Raw genomic sequence first — 20,335 nt, forward strand, 5'->3', positions numbered from 1 at the left:
GTGGTTATGAGCTGCAGCTGCTGGAGCTTCTGCTGATGTTTTAAACAGACGCCACCATGTTTTCTGTCCTTTTGCTATCTGGTTGGTCGGTTTTTAAAGCAGCTCATATCGAAATCCTCTTCAAATAAGCGATACAAACATCTCAACCTTTTAAAAATAGATCTCTGATGATAATTGCATTAAAAAAACAGCTTAATGGCGCATGTGTATATTTGTGTTTTCATGTTTAATGTATGGGAGCATGTGTGAACCACTATCCCCCTAGGATGTATGAGAAGACGCACACACACACACACACACACACACCCTCCCCCCAGCTCCCAAAATGAGTCGGGGATGCATAACTAGATATAGGGTTATGTAATGCTGACTGGGAGCATGGAGGATGTGTATAATCCACTCTTATTTGGGTTAAATCCATCTCCCTCACACACACTTTCTCCCCGGTAGAAGACAGAGGCCTCACACACATCTTCTCCGCCTCGCCCAGAGTGTGACGTCTGTCTCACACAGTGTGTAACCCGACAGCTCCAGAAACGTCTCAGCTCCCGGGAAACGTGCTTCAGATTATTCATTACTCTGATCTGTCCGTTTCATTACATATTAGTGAGAAGCAAAAATGTCTTTAATAAGATCCTGAAGGATCTGTCCTGTACGGTTAGAGACATCAACGACTGTCAGAATAAGTTTCAGTCATAAAATATCAGTGAATGACGACGTTTTCATCAAGCCAAGAATAACTTACTGTACTTTATAAATGCTTGTAGTTTGAAATATATCTCAAAAGGAACAAAATATTAATGTTAAAATATTGCAAATGTCATTTCATACATGCATTAAAGCACAGGCCCAATCTGGGTGAATACACTCACACTTGAACTCTGGGTAAGCGTCTGAACGATTTGTTGTCATTTGATTCAACGTGTTTCCTGTTCACACACAGCAGAGCGGCAGCTGTGAAGCTCAGATCATACGTATCTCCCATTTTCTTATGAGATCGGGTGTTTTTGATTGAATTTAAAACAGTTTTTGTGAAATTCTGCTGGGGAAACAAATCAGAACGGGTCAAAAAAAAATTAATCAGTTTTATTAGAAAGTCTCTGAGAGCATTTAATGCATTTGTTAAAATGAGGGTTAATATGATTATAACACACACACACACGCACACACACACACACACACACACACGCACACACACACACACGCACACACACACCACTTGCGTGATTGTAGTCTTTTATCCATGCGGCTTTAATCCCCATAAATATTGAATATTTGATGACTTCCTCATTGATGAAGGCTGACACCTGGACCGCCTGCCCTCTGTTAATGTGTGTATCCACAGCGTGTGGAGGCTGGGGGATTGAGAGTGGGGGTGGGGGGGGTCTCTTCTGATGGAGGTCATTATCTCTTGGAAAGCGTCTGAGCCAGCAAAACTGACACATGTGTAAAACCAAACACTCATGTGTGTGTGACAGATTTTATTATTGATGATGTGTTTATTATAATCCAATCACCAGATGCAGGATTAAAAAAGTGTGTGTGTCTGTGTCTGTGTCTGTGTGTGTGTTATTGTATGTGGTTTCCCTTCTATAATCTGACTGCTAGCAGGGACTGTAATGATGGTCGTCAGCACTGGCTGGTTGCTAGGTAACAATTACCTGACTGTGCTTTGCTTGCACTGAATTACATAGCGGGTTGTGTGTGTGTGTGTGTGTGTGTGTGTGTGTGTGTGTGTGTGTGTGTGTGTGTGTGTGTGTGTGTGTGTGTGTGTGTGTGTGTGTGTGTGTGCATAGGAACAGAAAGGTACAGCATCATCGACTGCCAGCCGCTGTCTCCAAAAAAATGCCTCCGTTAATAACCGTTAATAATCATTAATAACTGTTAATAACCGTGTGTGTCGTCGACCTGTGTGACATCATACCACCGCTGTGTGTGTGTGCGTCACGTCTGTCGATGCCTGTGTGTGTGTGTGTGTGTGCTCGTCTTTTCATTCCCTGCCGGGGCTGACAGACGATGATGTCATCACAGGCCAGATGACTGATGCTGCTCTGCTCTCAGATCATTTTCACCTCCTCAGCTTCTCCGGACGTTTTCTGCCGGCAGCAGCATCCAGGTGGATCAGCTTATCGTGGGGATTTAAAATCTGATCAATCACTCGGGTTCCTGGTGTTGCATAAAGGTAGACGTGAAGACTTCACCTTTGGTAAAGCTGCACAGTTTGGTTACGGCGCTGCAGGGGTTAAATAAATTGAACATGACGTAAAGGTGTGTGAGTTTTGGGAGGAGCTGCTGGGTGGGTTCTGTTATGACCTCGTTTTATTCAGGTCATGTTTGTACGTCAGAGGTTTTACTGAAATTTGGAAGTTTTTTCTATTGCTGACAGTAATCCTGTACACAGTAGGAATATAACTAATATTAATATTTACATGTCAGCGTCCGTGTGTTGTCTGTGGTTCTGTAGCAGGCGTCAGTTATCTCTTTCTATTTATCAAAGTTGTCAGGGGTAAAAAGGTGTTTGACGTCACAGCAGTGAAGCTGCACATCAGTGATCAGGAGCGATCAGGTTTTTATTGATTTGTTGATTACAGACGTAACCACGGTAACATCCACCCACTGTGGAATCAAATGCAAATCCTCAATTACTGGACATCCCTGTCTGGAAGGCCGGCCCACTCCAATCTGAAGTCATGTGACTTTGGATCTGAAGCTGTTGTCATCATCCTGACCCCGTTGTCTCGGAGCCGGGGGGAAACCTTTCTCTGTCGGGCTGCCAGGGGGGGGTCGTGGCACCTCCCCCAAGAGCTGCTGGCCTCCCCCAGCAGACACCATGATATATCTGGAGAACATTAAATGGTCCTAAACGGGGACCTGGTGTGAGAGCGAACACTGACCATCTGGACCCATTGTGAGCGCCGGGACTGTGTTCAAACTCAGCCAGCAGCATCGGCCCCTCTGATTGGATGAAGGCTGAGAACACCAGCCAATCAGATCAGAAGCAGAATCACACAGAAGTCACTCAAATACACTTAAGCGTACATTAATTTCTTATTTTTCCTCTATGCATATATTATGTGGATGTGGCACTGAATTGTTTTTCATTGTTTGGTGTCAATATGCAGTTTGATGTTAGAGATCAGCTCACAGCCATGAGATGAACGGCTGCAGACTCATCACTGATTGTAAAATAGAGTTTGTTTGATTGTTTTCAGGTTCTTGCATTTCGGCCAGGTGTAAATGTTGGCTGTTGGGATACCTGCGTTAAAGATAAATGTGTGTCATGTTAATCGTGTGCTAATAACCCAGAGCAGAGAGGCCTTAACAATCTTTAATCAATTAAAAAAAATCTAAATTACATTTTTGTCGTTTTGTGTGTACAACGGTATTGTCAAGTTACAACAAAGGATTATCATTGACTTTCTATGGTTGTAATTAATTTGTCTCAACAGTGACTAAATATATGAATTTGATTAGATTAGATATACATTTTTTTCTTCTGTACTGTAACGTTATGTTGAGTCATATTAATTCTCCTGGCTTTAGTGATTGTGTGGTGAAACTGGGATGCTGTGACGGCTGTAGAATAAGATAAAACTTATTATTTTCCCCACTCAATGTGCTCATTTTATCATCTAGGAGTATTTCCATAACGGGAAAGTCACAGCCTATCACAGCTTTACTTCTGCTGAAGTGAAAGCATGTTATGGACAAAGACACAAACAGATTTTGTGTCGATGAGATTTGTTAACTTGTGTTTTTGTCTGCTTCCTGTTTCCAGGACACAAACTCAACAAGGACCTGAAGCACTACCTCAGCTTGAGGTTCCAGAAGTCGTCTCCGGACCACGAGCTGCAGAAGACCATCAGGGCCAACCTGTATCGCCACGCCGTGCCTTGTGAGTGAAAACAGCAGCGAGGATGATGATGATGATGATGATGATGATGATGATGATGATGATGATGATGATGATGATGATGATGATGATGATGATGATGATGATGATGATGATGATGATGATGCGGTGGCGGACGCCTAAAGCAGAACATTTTGCAGGAGAATCATGTTTTTTTGTGTTTAGCATCAGTTTTTTCAGGTTACCAGACTAACCCAGTTCCTTTTGGCTGCATCAGTTTTATTAATATCATTATTTTACACATACATTATATGACACTTTATTTCTCTTTCACCATATAAAAACCTCACCAGCTTTGCTTACTTAGAGAGAAATCAAACATTTTCAGACACTGTGTCTTCATTTCTTTCACACGTCGGCCTCTATTGAAGCTCCTCGTGTCGTGACTTCACACAAACATCCGTCTCACAAGGTTTTAAGTGTAATTTAAGAAAAGTGAGGCCTCAGCCAAACACTTTGCACTTTCACAAACGTATTGAAATTGTTCACAAACTTGAGCGAATTGGTTTGGGGACCGGGTCCAGCTTTATTCAGGCTTGCGTCCTGTAAAACTTTTTCTTGTGTCGTGATGACGGTAAAATCTGAATTTAAACATTTTGACGGAACAAAGCCGGGGATTCGTCAGGGAAACGATTGGACAGAGAGGGTGTGAGTAATTGTTTTCTCACACATATAAATAGATGTGATTTCATTACCCAGGAAAGGGATCATCTTTCCCATCAAACACTCCTGTTTCTAGGGACTGGGGCTTGGCTGCGTGTGTGTGTGAGTGTGTGTGTTTATGGATTTGCATGTGATTGAATGCACAACTTCCTAATAAAACAGGGCTCCTGGATTATATTAATGTGTTTCTGTATTTCTTTACTTTTTCCTCCCGGCCTCACTCTCTCTGGCTCCATGCCCTTCTCTTGTGCTAAGCCATGTGACCGGTAAATCCGCCTCTCTGATCCTCCCCCGATGCCCGGCCTGGGATTATGATGTTCTGATATATTGAAAATAGATTCCTGCCTGATTATGTGATGAACATTCAGGGCGTCCACAAAGATCTCGTGGTGATGGAAACGCTTCTGCGTGCAAAGAACAGACATCAAACATGAAAACAGCAGCAAATAATAAAAATACTACATATATTGTGGGACATTTAGCATTTAGCAGTTTTATTTTTGAGTAATTTACCTTATTTCTGGGGAAGTATTAGGATTGATCTAATATATTAATCTAACCATTTTGAGGAAAAAAGTGTATAATGGGTATTTTCACTTCTTCAGGGTAAATAAAAATCTTTAGGAATTTAAATTTTAAAATGTAATATTATTATCAGTATAGTTCAACTGGGACTACTTGAGAAGTTCCATTAATAGCTATTAGCATGTTAGCAGCTATACAGCAGCATAGCTTTATGTGATGAAACGACAAACAATTTTTAATTTTTTAGGCTGAAGGCTTTGTGTTTTAGCTGTCCAGTTTAATTCAATGAAGAAGCTGAAGCGCACACTTTCAGTTGATGTTATCAAGAAGAAAGTTCATAGAATTCAAGTCGAAGTGTGTGAGTTTTCTGTGTGAAGGCTCCAGTCTTTATTATGAGAAGTACATAAACACAGAAAACTTTTAGTTTCTTGTGAAAATGTTTTGTAGCTTCCACTCCGACAAGCATTCTCCCTTCTTAATGTAGACAAATGTAGATTCAACAAACTGAAATATGAGAGAGAGGTTTTTGATTTGGATTTTTAAAACCACGTTTATTCATAGAAATAGAGATTCACGCAAAAAGGAGTTCACATTTCAAAAGCAATGGTAGGATTTTCAAAAGTACCGTGTGTAGAGAGAGATTTTCATTTCTTTGTGATTTTCACAGAGTTCAGACAAAACATGAAAATCAAATTTAGATGTTTTGGAAGTTCATAATCAAGTTTGGATGTTCAATAGAGTTCAGTATTTTCTGCACTATAAGGCGCACCTAAAAGCCTTTAATTTCCTCAAAAACCGACAGTGTGCTTTATAATCCAGTTCTCCTTATAGTGCAGAAAAAACTGTATTTTAAAATGATGTATTTTTTACTTTTAAGGAAACACAGGTTACAAGTTTTTCTGTGCTGAAGTGCTGTTAGTCCCCCCCCCTCTCTTTTTCTTCTCTCCTGTCCCTCCCCCTGACCTACTATCGCTGCCGCCACACGTTTATTGTCTCTCCTTCTCACACACACATGCAAATACTTCCACGGCGTGACAGGACAGAACGACAAAGGCAGTGAAATGAAAGTGGCGCTTCTCGTCCCTCTGCCCCCCCCCCCTCGCCTCCCCCTCTGTCCTCCCCCTTTCCTCCCCACATGTGTCGCTCCTTCTCCTTATGTTTGACTGGAACAGGTGCGTCTCCCCCCTACCAGTCTGAGGTGGGGTTTTTTCCTCTTTCTGACCATATATGTTTATAGGAAGAACCCCCCCACCCCGCCTAACCCCGACCCATCCTCCTCCTCCTTCACCCCCCTCCCACTACAGATGTCTATTGTTATCAAGTGCAGCAAATGTCACAATTGATGGAGAAGTTGCCCTCTCGTGGGATTCGTTTGCCTCTCGTTTGCCTCTCTCTCGTCTGCAGCTGCTGCCTGCTGCCGGGGTGTGTGTGTATGTGTGTGTATGTGTGTGTGTGTGTGTGTGGGGGGGGTGATCTCGGCGTTATCCCAGCGTTTGAGCCACGGACTGAACCAATCCTCCCTCCCTCCCCCACCTGATCTCTCCCTCCTTCTCCCTCTCCTCTCTCTTTTTTTTGCTTCCTATCATCCAGTGAGTGTCGGCGTCCCCGCGGCTCGTTTGCCTTCCTCCATCACACTGGAGCTGCTCCCCCCGTCTCACCCTCCATCGCCTCCTCTCTCTCTCTGTCTCTGTCTCTCTCTCTCTCTCTCTCCCTCCCCTTCTTGCTGTCCTTCACTCCCTCGCTTCCTTGTTTTCCACTCCATTGCAATCTCGGGGAAAATCATTGTTGGAGACAAATGTCTCTGTTTGCCGCTCACACAAAGAGAAGGATTACATCTTGATTTGCTCCTCGGCTGTGAAACGCAGGCAAGTGGAAGATCCTCCTCCTCCTCCTCCTCCTCCTCCTTCTTCTTCGTCTTCTTCTTCCTCTCCTCCTTCTTCTTCCTCTCCTCCTTCTTCTTCCAGTCTCACCGCCATCCGCCATCCGCTGTGTGTGATGTATGCATGGCAGAGAGTGTGTGTTTGGTTGATGCTGTGTATATAGGCTAAGGGAATCAGGGAAGGTGGGGGTAGGGGTGGGCATTATGTGTGGAAAAGAGAGGGGGGGGGCAGCCACTCTCAGAGCAGAGCACGTCCAACCCAGAGGGACAGATGGCCTGTACCCCCCTGGTGCTTTTCCCTCTCTGGTTTTCTAATTCACCCTGCAGGCTTTTTACAAGGCCCAGTAGTACACACAGCGTTTGTATTTTTTTGTCCTGCTTGCTTTAGTGAGGGAGGGGGGGAGACCGGGGTACAGGGTATGTAGGAAAGGAAAGAGGAGGATTGTCGAGCAGGTTTTTTTTAAAGAGGGGGGTTAGGTTGGGATAGGAGTGCAGGGGAGAAGAGGTGACAAACTGAGCAGAGGATGGGGGGTGGGGGGGGTCATCAACCTCGAATGTATGGAGGTCAGGTCCAGATGCTGCTCAAACAAAAGGGCTTCTCTTTGGGGGGGGGGAACGGCAGGGGGAAGCGTGGCTCTCGCCATTGTGTGTGTCGCTGCATTGCAGGGTGCTGCTGGGGAGCCTCATGCTAATGACGGCCATTCATTCTGGGAACGGATGAATGGGCCCCACTTTCTATGCCCCCACCCCCCACATATGGACAGTTTATATGTCGCTTAATGTGATCAAAATATCAAAACGTGTTGACGCTCGGTTTGCTCCGGACACGTCGAGGAGCTCATTTGAGAAGCAAATGTGTGTTTTTGCATCGGGATGCTCTAAGAAGGCAGTCTGTGTTCGTGTGTGTGTGTGTGTGTGTGTGTGTGTGTGTGTGTGTGTGGTGTGTGTACGTCTGTGTTTATGTTCACATGCTGATGTATAATAGATTAGCATATTTAGCATATTTTAAAATCACAAACAGACATCATTTGTCACCATTAAAGTAAACGACACACAGGCCAAAGGGACGGCAGCTCTGGTGTTCCTCACTGTTTGTTATTGATGTGTTTCAGACCCTCTTCCACGCATTTCGATGCATCTTAATGGTTTATTATATGAAGAACACAGCATCTGTTTATAGAGCCGGACTTAACAACATGTTTCTTGCGGCTTCATCGTAATAATGATGGCCTTTGTTAAATCTTTATTCACGCTTCGTAGACATGATGGTGTAAAACAATCATCTTCTTGTGAACTCCTTTTGTGAGGAATGTTTACAGGCTGCATTTGAATCAACCAGCCGCTGATTAATGAACTTCTTACTCGTCCAACAGTCTAGAAAAGCTTCATGTAGTTCTTTTTCTCTGTACAGCCGGAGTGGGAATTCTGTCCACATGAGAGGAAACTGTTGATAATATCATGTGAAAACTATTCACAGATAGGTTATTATATTCCAGAGGAGTAACTGGTGAACCAGTGAATGAGCCAGTGTTGTTACTGGAGTCGTATTTTGTAATCAAGTTGTCTTTTATAAAACCGGTCTGTGTGTGATTGTCTTGTGATGGTTTTTCATGCGGGTCCCATGTTGTGACCAGCAGCTCCCAGGGGTTCACCTCGGAGCAGTCAGTCTGATGATGTCGTAGTTTAACATTTAAGACCTTAACATTTCATTTTGGGTTGTTCTTCCTGCTATTCCAGACATTTAATCCACCAGGATCTCATTTCTTTTTGGTTTTTGAGTGAAGCACCATCAGTGGTTTTAAGGTGCTGATAGGAAGACACTATGCTAAGCTAGGCTAATCTGGTACTGCAGCCTGCTACACACACAGGACTGTTGGTTTTACTGCTATTTAGTCAACTTTTACCATGAAGCAACGTGTGTCAGATTAGACAAAGGGAATCCAGACCGTCCCTTTCCCTCAGGGCAGCTGGCGTCTTTGTGGTCATGTTGCCTGGACGTCCACCTGTGCAGGTAGAGGCTTGTCCTGCCAGGTGAAAGCCTTTCTCTTCATCTCCCTTTGTGCTAACCGATCCGAGCCTCGCTGCCCCGGTCCGGTCTAAACGTAGTAAACACATACAGGAGGCAGTGAAGACTAAAAACAAAACCCCAGATCATCATCTCTCCACGACAGTAAAGACAGGAGTACCCCCATCCCCACCCCCACCCAAGCCCACCCGGCAATACATCTTCATCATCACCCTCATCCTTGTCCAGCTGCCCTCTACTCCCTTTACTTAACCCAGCATCCACCCTCCAAGCGTTCTCTGTCACGAGAGCGGCCTGAAGCTGGCTGTTTATCAGGAGCGACCATGTGTTAGGTGATGTCAGGCGTCTGTATTTATGGCTCAGATAGCAGGAGAAGGAGAAACAGAGAGGGAGGAGAGGAGGAGAGAAAGGGAGGTGGAGGAAGGCGGTGGGCGGGAGCATGCAGGGGACTTCAGCCATTGGCCTCAGACAGGAACTGGAGTGTGAATAGCTTACAATGGCTTAGCCTCTAAGCTGGGCTGGACCTCGAATTTTTCTGCATGTGGAGCTTTGAAGGAAAACGGCAGCTGCCTCCTCGCCGCCTGCCTGAACGCGCCTGCGATCTGTGGGGGCTAACACATCACTCACAGATGAGCCACGGATGGTGCGTTTTGGGAGAGGGTTTGCAGAATTTAACGTGCTGGGATTTATCTTTTCTTTTTTTTTCAATGATTTCTGTGGAATAACTGACGGAGAGGGAAACGGTATCCGTGTGGCAGTGAAGAGGTAAATCTGTGACATTTACTTCTTCTCCTGGGAATGATGCCCTGACTACCAGGATTAGATTGGATGGGATGTGGGTGGGTGGTGGGGGGGGGTAAACAGACACACACAGATGCATAAATAAATACAGAGGCAGGTGCTGTTTGGGAGACTGTGGGAATCAGAGCTTATGCAGGTTTCTGGTCTGGTATTGATGGGTTTGATGGTTTTTCTGTCATCAGCTCTAGTATTTTCCTTTTAAATTTCTTAATTCCTTCTCACATCTCATCTAATCTATAATATTTTAATCTAATCTCATCCCACTTTTTGTCATCTTGAATCTTTCCTTCTAGTATAAACAGTTTTCCACCTTTTGTCTCATTTTTACAAGCCTTCCAGCTAATGATTCCTTAAATTCTAAAGTGCTCGCCCCACCATTTATAACCAGCCCTCCTCCCTTCATTCTCCTAGCCGGTATTGAGGGGGCAGAGGTGGGGAGGGAGCCGGGGGGACAGCAGGAGAACGGTGCTGGGACTCAGCTGTGTGGCGCGAGCTGAAAGAATGGCCTGTTCTGCCGGGCAGCAGCAGTATTGTGTGTCTGGATTCTCTCTGTCCTCTTTAAGGGGTAACTGAATCATTTTACAAACAATCACTGAGAGGAATCTGGCTGTAAAAAAAAGAAAAAAAGAATGAGTATCTTTGATAATGAAGGTTAATCATTCCATGAATTTCAGGGATGAGTGAAAAAAAAAAAAAAGATTTCCACAGATACTGAAACTTTATGAGAAGATAACTGACAGTGAAATATTTCTGCAGTCATTTCTGCAGAAATTGATGGAACCAATATGAACCTTATATAAGAAGAGGATTCACTGAGTCAACTGTATATTTTATTATCAATTGTTTCAGTCATTTTTCAAAGAGAATCTTTAAATCCAACCAGCTGTGGGGACCATTTTTAAAAAAATTTTTTTTAAATTTTGTGTGGTTTGGTTCTGAAAAACGTTATAAAACTGGATTAGTAGTCACAGTAATACTGTAGTAGTGGTATCATGTAGAGGAGGGAGCAGAGGAAGAGGAGAAGGAGTCTGAAGATGTAACTTTAGATAAAGTCAGTTATTAAAACTGTAATCTGCAGAAAGAATTACAGTATTTTCTGGACTATAAGGCGCACCTTCAATTACTGGCCTATTTTAAACCTTTTTCCATATATAAGGTGCACTGGATTATTAGCTGCATTGTTGGTATTTGAGAAAATTAAAAGCTTTTAGCTGCGCCTTTTAGTGCAGAAAATATTGTAATGAAAATAGTATTCACTTGTGGTTTCAAACAAATTTGACAGTGATCTTAAATTTTCGAGCAGGTCTAAAGAACCAACAGTCGCAGCTAAAGTTTTAGTTTCTGCTGAAACCGAAGACGTGTCGACACAAATCCTCCCGGTCCTTGTTAATATTGTCTCCCCACAATCAATGCAGGTGTGTTGTTGTGGGAAGCAAGTGGAGACGACTGTAAGCTTCTGTTCTATTTCCTTCAACCCCCGGTTAATGGAACGTGCTTCGACACGGGGGGGCGAGTTAAAAGCACCTAGGCCTCCAATAACATCTGGACAGGTGCTGTTATTTGCCTAAGCATTAATCTGAGGAGCTCTGCTGCATCGATTTCTTCTCTGTTTCTCTTCATAAATCATTTTCAGTCAGCAATCCCTTTAATGGGGGGTGGGGGGGTGGGGATTGGAAGCGCTGATTGAACAGAGCTGATCAGGATTGAGGAACATCATCCAGTTGCCGTGCCGATGGAGAGGCACGCCTTTAACAGCATCCTCTGTCCCACACATCAGCATCTCCACAGCGATGGATGCAAACGGTCATCCAGGTGTCGTTTGTGGTTGAGACCCCCCCATCATCTGACCGGTGTATTGAGGGACTACTTGTATAGATGAGGCCTTAAAGTGCTGCCTCAATCAATGCTGCTCCAGTAATTGGCTTAGCGGCCCCAGAGAGTTCCCTGCTAACTCCCTGGGTGACTGTTAGCTGCCCTCCCCTGTGCTGTCTGCTCACACACACACACACACACACACACACACACACACACACACACACACACACACACACACACACACACACACACACACACACACACACACACACACACACACACACACACACATCTCCATCAGCTCATAGGAAGCGTTTGTCCTGGAAACACACCATAGATCTGACTTCTTGCATCCATGAGGGGACAGTTATACTATAGGTGTGAGCAGATTCAAGTCTATACAGTGTTGTTTTGTATTATTTTGTATTATTTTGTATTATTTTATATTATAAACCTAGATATTGTTTTATTATTGAGAAAAGAAAACACAATTTTCCTGCAGGCTCATCCAACTCTCAGGCCACTTGGATTTTTCTTGTTCCTGTTTGCCGTTTGTTTCACCCCCCCACCCCCCACACATAACCAGCAGGGGTTAAAACAGCAGATGTTTGGCTGTGTGTGTCTATGTGAGTGTGTGTGTGTCTGTGTCAGACAATGAGGGGAAGCTCCTCAGACCATCAACAGCAGGAAGGCGATTGAGGGTATCGGATGACACCAGAGTGCTGTCGGCCCCGCGGCCCTTTGTTAATACACAGGGACATTTTTTTTCACCTGTGTGTGTGTGTGTGTGTGTGTGTGTGTGTGTGTGTGATTGTGGTTGTTGTGGTTGTGTATGTACAGATGCTTTAGTGTTAAGATCTTTCCAGTCACAGATGAGGTCATGTGGGTCTGGATGGCTTCGGAACAGAGCAGCAAACAGAACCAGAGGTCCGGACGGGGCATCTGGAGAGAGGCTGGGGGGGAGTTGATGAAATCAGCCTCCACATGTTTGCTTGTTTACGCGATATCAAATTTGAATATAAAGTTTAAAGCGTCATACATTAACAGCTCTGGTAAAGCAGAGCTAAAAACACATCAAGAGGCGTATAACACTTTCCCTCATGAGGAGAAAATGTACACGTCACACAACACTTCGTTTTCACCTCTAAGACTTAACCTCTTTGAAATGAGTGACGCTTTGTTATTTTCAACTCCTGAAGAACGCTCCAAATCGCCCGCTGTAGTGATGAAGCACCATCAAGCGTCTGTATGATGTCAGTAGAAACTCTATTTGTAAAGTGAAGCAGTGGAGTGTAACCCAGTCAACAGACATCTGCTGTCTGATTCAGCCTGACGTTAATGATGAGATAAAGTCACACTTGAAGTTAAATTTAGTCCATGCAGATGAAGTTGTGATGCTAACTAGGTGGTCAACGGAGGTAAGACAGAGATGCAAGATGCGGCATATTTAAATGTTTTTTTATCAATCAATATTATTCATATAAAATACAGTAAATTCATGCCTAAATAATGTTATTCTCAACAGCGATTGCACATCAGCACGTTACCATGACGATGAAGACTGAAATCATAAAACAATCGTGTGAATCCATTAAAATAAATAATATTAGATTAGATTAGATATACTTTAATGGGAAATCCACATGTTGCAGCAGTGTTCAGATAAATAAAAACAGGGAGAATATACTGCACATTGAAGAAAATTAACAACAATAATAATAATAATACTCTAGTATGACAGATATAAAGTTAATAATAACTATATATACAGTATATAACTTTATATCAATATAACTTTATATTATATAAAAAAAATTAAAAAATTAGAAATGAAAATTAAAAATTAAATTAAATTAGGGTGGCACGGGGGCGCAGTGGTTAGCGCTGCCGCCTCACAACACGGCGGACCCGGGTTCGAGTCCCGCTCTGTGCGGAGTTCACATGCTCTCCTTGTGTCTGCGTGGGCTCCTCCCACCTCCCACCTCCAAAAGCATGCGCTTCAGGTTGATTGGCCGTTCCAAATTGCCCGTAGGAATGAGTGTGTGTGTGCATGGTTGTATGTCTTTGTGTGTGGCTCCGCGGTGCACTGGCGTCGTGCCCGGAGTGTCCCCCGTGTCACGCCCTATGCCGCCGAGATAGGCTCCAGCTCCCCGTGACCCGCTGCGGCGGATGCAGCGGTGGTCATCTGAAGAGGAAGATGTCATCCTGTACACTTTTGTCTGCATGTTGCCAGATATTATCGTTTTGGAGGAATTCATTTGTGTTTCCTTCCATGACAACCCTCCAGTAGATCAATCTGGACCGACAGACAGGCCAACTGACCAACATTCCTGGAACCCCACCCCCCCCTTGGCTAAAAACAACTCCACATGTAATGTAACTTGATGCACTCAAAACCATTAACATCCATCTCTCCATTTGTAGCTCACAAACCGTGATTAGTAGCAGGTCACAGTTTTAATCCTGCGGCCCTGGACTCCTGCGGTACATGGTGTTACATACGGCCGTCCCTGCCAGGCTTGAGACACAAACATTCACTGAGCTGCATGAATGAAATATTTAGTCAGCCTCCACAGATAACAGCTTCCCTCCGAACAGAGAACTCACACGTCTTGCGTCAGCCCACCAGAAACAGCTCCAGCGAGGCTTCATTTCAAAGCAAACACTGTACGTAAAGAAGTGTTGGAATTTAAACCCAAAAACCTTATTTCTGCCTTTTCTTTGACCTTGGAACTGAGCGTGGAAGAGTTTTCTGAGTGTATCAGAGTTTGACATCCAATGTTTTGCGAGTGATGTGGAGAAATATAAGAAGGAATCTCTATTTTTTTAAATTTTTATTTGGTTTAAAAAACCTGAAAGTTCAGCCCTGTGGATTGTAAAAGATTCAGTAGCCAGATGGCCTTAGAATATGCTTTTCTCCGACGCCAGATAAAATGGCCTCTGACTGTTTTGCCAGGAGTACTAGTTTATTTACAGCGTGTAGCAGAAACCCCAAAGTCCTCTGACTATATCTGAATGAATCTAAGGAACTTTAACACGGCTTCTTCTGATTGTGCATCAGTGTGGTGTCACCTGAATGAACAACACAATATATCGCTGACATCGGAGTATCAATTACATTTCAAAAAAGCAAAATTTAAAATAAAAACGCTGATCGCTACCATTGAATCAGTCCAACGTACCAGGGGTATGTGAAACTGTTATAATGAAGTCATAATAAAAAGTTTATTCTAACCGTTTCCTTTGTGGAACGACTAAAGCTGGACATGTTCTCCCCAGAAACATCTCTCAGCATCCGAATATTCTGTCACTATCTTTCTTGCGTACTTTGAAGGATGTGACCTCTGTGTACTGGAAATCTCAGAATACTTTTCCGCTGCTGCCTCAGGAGCAAACGGCAGAGATCAGGAGAGATCGCTGGAGATACGGCTGGTGTGTTTGAATCAATTAGAGCAAAGTACGGACAAATCGATTCGTCGCTGTCTTTGTTTCGTGATTTGAGCGTCATCATTGTTTCCATCACACAGACGACGTCTGCCGGCGGGTTTCCAGGCTAAGAATCTCCTCAAAAATAATCTTTGTAATCTCAAGGACATTTGCCAAGATGATGGCGTTATCAGATTGGAAATTAATTTATTCAGATCTTATGAAAATGACTGGTTTAAGTGTCATGATTGAATCTTTCATGGACTACATCTCCAAAGTGTGCAGTGAGTGATTTATGAAAGGTCCGTTCCTGATTTGGTTCTGTGTGAATGGTGGCCCAGTATTAGGACACAGGATGTGGGTCACACAGACACTCACGCAGGCAACGTCAGGGACGCCTTCCCTCTGCTTCCACTATCTGAATATACTCTTGGTCAGCATTCAAGACCAGGTTCGAAGTCAGCAGACACACAATTGTTATGGAGGGGAGCACAAAAAGTAGCTGGAAAAATACTTTCAGCGTGACTTAAAGCGTCTCTGGTGTTTGTAACCTTCTCAAAAGAAGTCTAATGACTTTTTCTAAGGTTGTTCATTAATAATGGATTCACCCCTGAAGTGTTTTAGTTCTACAAGCAGCGATTATTTTCATTATCTCTAGTGTAGTTTCTATTTGATCAATCTACATTTTTTTAGTGTGAGCAGAAGAAAACTTTTCCACCGGTCAAAACTATCCATTAAATTGAATTAACCACATTAAAAAGTAATGGTTGTAGTTGTTTAAACACATTTCTGTTGTGATTATGGATCCATCATTTAGGCTAAGACTGAGCTACAAAAGCTCCGTCTCAAATGTGATGGTTTGATGCGTTTCTCTTTCTCATAGAACCGTAAATGACAAATATTTGGATTTTTGACAGTAATGACATTAATTATCCTCATCCTGTTACACATAAAAATATATAAAAAACAAATATATACATAGCTCTATGACAGATTACTTTAGTTCCCTTCATTTTTACTGTGTTTTGCTGCTCACAGATTTTAGAATTAAACAAGCAATAACTGGTTTCTGGACTATTTGTTTTCTGGTTCACTTCATCGTGTTGGTCATGTGTGTAGAACTGCATTCTGGGAACAGTAAGCTAAACTTAGCACGAAGGCCACATGATAAATTCAGCAAATAACACTTAGTGTGAAATGAGTTGTGTTTGTTTGTACCTTCCTTAAAATAGAGATAACAATTTATGTTGTGTGCAAAGGCCAAAAAATAAAGGGAACCCCCGTTAAAACCACAAACTGTTCCGAATAAATAAACAAGACAAAAATGTGAACCTGCTCCTCTAGGTACATTACATAATAAGTAAAAATATTACAATGTTTATTTGACAATAATTCATGTTTCAGTAACTGTTTGACAATAGTCATATTGACCTCTATATAGAGTGATTGTCAGGAAGCGATATGACTGCTGACAAGAAGAGTTTAGTCGACTTTCACAAACTTCTGATTAGTTAAAGTTAAACTCTCTTTTGGTTTGGCCAAATTCAGTCGGGATGATTTAACGTTTCCCAGCGATGAACAAACTCCAAGAATCTTGTTCTGCATCTTCTTCCTGGACAGATTTAATATGTTTAGGTTCATGAGAGAGGGGGTGTTTGGACAAGCCCTGTTAGATGTGTTTTAAATGTCCATCTGTTCGTCGTTTTAACTGGTTTTACACGTCGCAGTGGCAGATTGCTGATATTTCATAAGTGAAGACATTTCAAATGTGATTATTTTTCATCCACGCGACGCGCTGGCTGGTTCCTGGCAGTGACAGAGCGAAGCTCCTTCATGACTGTCAGTGAAAGTTAGTTTATCAGAGCCAGGGTCACAGCTCAGCACGGCCTGGTCATTATTCCTCTGGCTGGCTATTCCTGTCAGTCCAGTCCAGTAACTGATGAACCGGTGTTCATCAGCCGACTGGAGACTGTAGTTACCAGTAACTTCACATTAAATTAGGTATCACTCAACTAAAACTACAAAAATATGAAAAATTACTTCAAACCAAAGTTATTTTACTTCATTGAAGCAGCCAAGACAATACCATCTGAGTAAAGTTGAACTTCAAGTGTTTCCCTTAGAATAAACCGCGGTGCCTGATTTCAGTCCCACACTCCAAACTTTATCCTCTTTGTCCTGTTTAAGGTGTAGTTATATAATAAATGCTAATAAAAGTCTACTTTTGACATCATAAATGAAGGCTGACGGCATTAAGCTACATTATTCCATAACCAGCGTAGAGAGAAGTGTATTACATGGTCATTTCTTAATCAGAATATAATAAAGAGGAAAGTCTTCATCATAGATTGAAACCCATTCATACACATGAAGGTTTTTGTATGGCTGCATTATTACATGCAGATGGACCCACAGTTTAAAGTGAGAGGATATTTCTGACCACCTGATGTAACGTTGAATCTCCGTTTCACAGATTTTTAATGTTTGAACCGTCGCCAGCTGAGACTTCCAGATGAAACGCAACTTAAAGTATTTACTGATGCCTCTTTCAACAATAAATTAATAAAAGGACGTGTTAATGACCAGTGTAATATACCCTGAATAAAACATTCATCTACATTTTGTGACCTGATGCAGCAAAGTGTTGGAATCGGACAGACTCTCCTTTTTCTCCTTTTACTCAACAGAAAACAGGCGATGAGACTCAAGAACGTCTTATTGAGCTTTAGTGTTTTCTCATCAGTGAACTGTAATCTATACATGTTTGCTGCCACTAGTCTTCTCCACTGATAAGCATTTCTACCACTGAATTACTAAGTGGTACACCTCAAAGTAATCTTGACACTATTTGGTATTAATCTTTGTTATAAATACTAATTTTGTTGTTGTTTTGTTGCTTTTTATTCTTATTATAGCAGATTGGGTGTTTAAATGTGGTAGATGTGTTTGTTTTGTGATGTTAATCCCGGAATGGGCAAACTGCGGCCCGCGGGCCGCGTACGGCCCCTTAAAGGGCTTTGTAATCCGGCCCACCACACTTGTTTAAACGATGCAGTTGTAAAATAACTTTTGCAGTAAGTCTTCCATATGTATCCTTTGCTGCCTGTTAGAGGTGAAAACCTTTGAGATAATGCTTTTATATGTCATTTGCATTAGAACAAATAACCATCCCATCCGTATGAGTCCTCATATCTATCTATCCTTGACAGAATAGATACCAAATAATTTGGGACTAGATTCAAGGTACTTTTCCTCAAAACCAAAAACATTGAGGCACAACTTTTATATACTGCTGGATATCTGTAGTTTTGCTTTTGTTAAACATAAAAAAATATACATCAGTAATATCAATGAGCAGACAAATTGTTTTTTTTTATTCAGACACAATGAAGCAAAATTATTCAACCATCCCTATACATATTAGGTTTGGGTTAAGGTTAGCAAAATAAATGTTGTCAAAGTATTTCCAATAAACAACTGATGCAACAGAAAATGAGAAATGCAGAGCAGTTATATTTTTTTGTACTTATAATTTAAAAAAAATATTCAAACCTCCAAAGGCTTGTCTCACAAGACGACACATTTACAAACATAGTGCCAACTTTCATCGACTTATTGAGCGGTGACCCCAATAAATCGATGTGCTAGAAATTAAACTGGATTTTAAGGAGCACCAGGAAATCCAAGAAGAAAACTTCCATCTGTGAGGCAGCTGTAACTTATGGATCAGTGTACAGAGATCCCAAACAGACCTCAGAGTCCACCGGGGCTGTCTGAAGTCTCATAATATAGGAAATCTATGGTGGGATGTTATTTTTCTCATGAGCAATGGGGTAAAATTCTTCTGCACCACTGCCACAAGCTAGTATCTGTGTGTGTGCATCGTGTTCGCAGAAGATCAATCAATAAAATCGGTTGTTCACATGCGTCTGTCTGGATTGAGCTGCTGCAGATATTCTTGTTTTGTGTGGTTTTGCAGACAGTCAGTTAATAATACATTTTTCCAATAAACCCAATGCGTGATGAAAACATCAGTGAGCATCACAAGTGTGTGTTTGAATCCACCAGTGTGGAGCTGTCACCATGTTTGTTGGTGTTTTAGACAGTAGCTGCCAGTTAACAGAATAAAGAGGTTTATTTCTCTGATTCTTGACCCAACAGGTCCCTGAAACCGAACCGGTCTGAGTGACAGAACCTCTCCTTCATTTGGACCCCCCCCAATATGTAAAGGTTTCCTCCGTCCTGCTCACAATCTGGAATTCCATCAAATTTTGTGGACCAAGAATGTTTTATTTTTTATTTTTTTGACAAAAAGATCAACCAACAAGGAAAACTGCAATTAAATAATTTCTGTGGTGAAATGTCACGATGGCTTTACTGCAGCTGTTGAAATAAGGAATCTCCACTTTGTCTCCTCTTGTCCAAGATTTCTATAATCAACACTTTCAACATCAAAAAATAAGAAAAATACAAATCCGGTAGTGGTTCCCACTTCATTAAGACATGCTGAAGACAGGGAAGCAGTTCAGCCTCCAATTCCAATTAATGCAAATTCATACGTCACAATTTGACCCCAAGTTCTAAAAATATTTCATTTAAATTATGTGTTTTGCAGAGAACAAACAGAAGTGTGTAACCCAGAAACTACTATCGCCTTGATTCAACAGGATGTTCAGTTGTCAGCTGGTTGCATAACGACTCTAATAAATAAACTTTACTAGACGATGAGACCAGGTTCAGCCTTCGGTATTTGGTTTGATTGTAATTCCAGAATTAGTCGTCCTATTAGAGTCATTCACTGTGGGGAATAACTTGGAATAACAGCGGCTCAGCAGACAGGCTGATTAGAACACACAGAGAAACATGTCCCACCGTGGGACCCCCCAGTCCTCTGCCTCAACCTCCCAGACAACTCTGTTTGGTCTCATCTCCATCCACTGAGGGGAATACAAAGCAGCCCTTTGCTCGCTCGGCGCTGCTGTAAACGGACAGTTGGATGATGTTTTTCCCTTCATGTAAAGGATTTGAGGGTTTTTTGCTCATATTTTGAACATAGTTTGTTATCAGTGGAATGATCTCCTCCTGATCCATTTGTCTTGGGAATGATTTCCGAATTGGCAGAAAGATAAACCCATAAAGAGCACGACTGAGGAGTGCATCGTGAAGACTTGCTTATTATCGGGTGTTTGTGGGCTGGGTGTATCCTGAGGGATCGTGTGTGTGTGTGTGTGTATGTGTGTGTGTGTGTTCCACACCTCCTCAGGTGTTAGACGTATCTAATTAAACA

At 42.4% G+C, this 20,335-nt stretch overlaps 1 protein-coding gene across 10 annotated transcripts in view; it reads left to right on the plus strand.

Moving 5' to 3' along the window:
* LOC137605187 (membrane-associated guanylate kinase, WW and PDZ domain-containing protein 1-like) overlaps window positions 1-20,335 on the plus strand; it is a 69,480-nt gene that overhangs the window by 17,458 nt on the left and 31,687 nt on the right. For 7 of the 10 annotated variants that reach the window (XM_068329672.1, XM_068329681.1, XM_068329697.1 and 4 more), the window contains exon 2: window positions 3,779-3,895. In XM_068329672.1, the coding sequence (XP_068185773.1) occupies window positions 3,779-3,895 (117 nt within the window). Of the gene's footprint in view, window positions 1-3,778; window positions 3,896-6,828; window positions 6,967-9,525; window positions 9,772-20,335 lie in introns of those variants that run through there. The other 3 variants (XM_068329736.1, XM_068329728.1, XM_068329722.1) reach the window with 3 other exon arrangements.

This window comes from Antennarius striatus, chromosome 2 (assembly GCF_040054535.1).
Source record: "Antennarius striatus isolate MH-2024 chromosome 2, ASM4005453v1, whole genome shotgun sequence".
Taxonomy (NCBI): Eukaryota; Metazoa; Chordata; class Actinopteri; order Lophiiformes; family Antennariidae; genus Antennarius; species Antennarius striatus.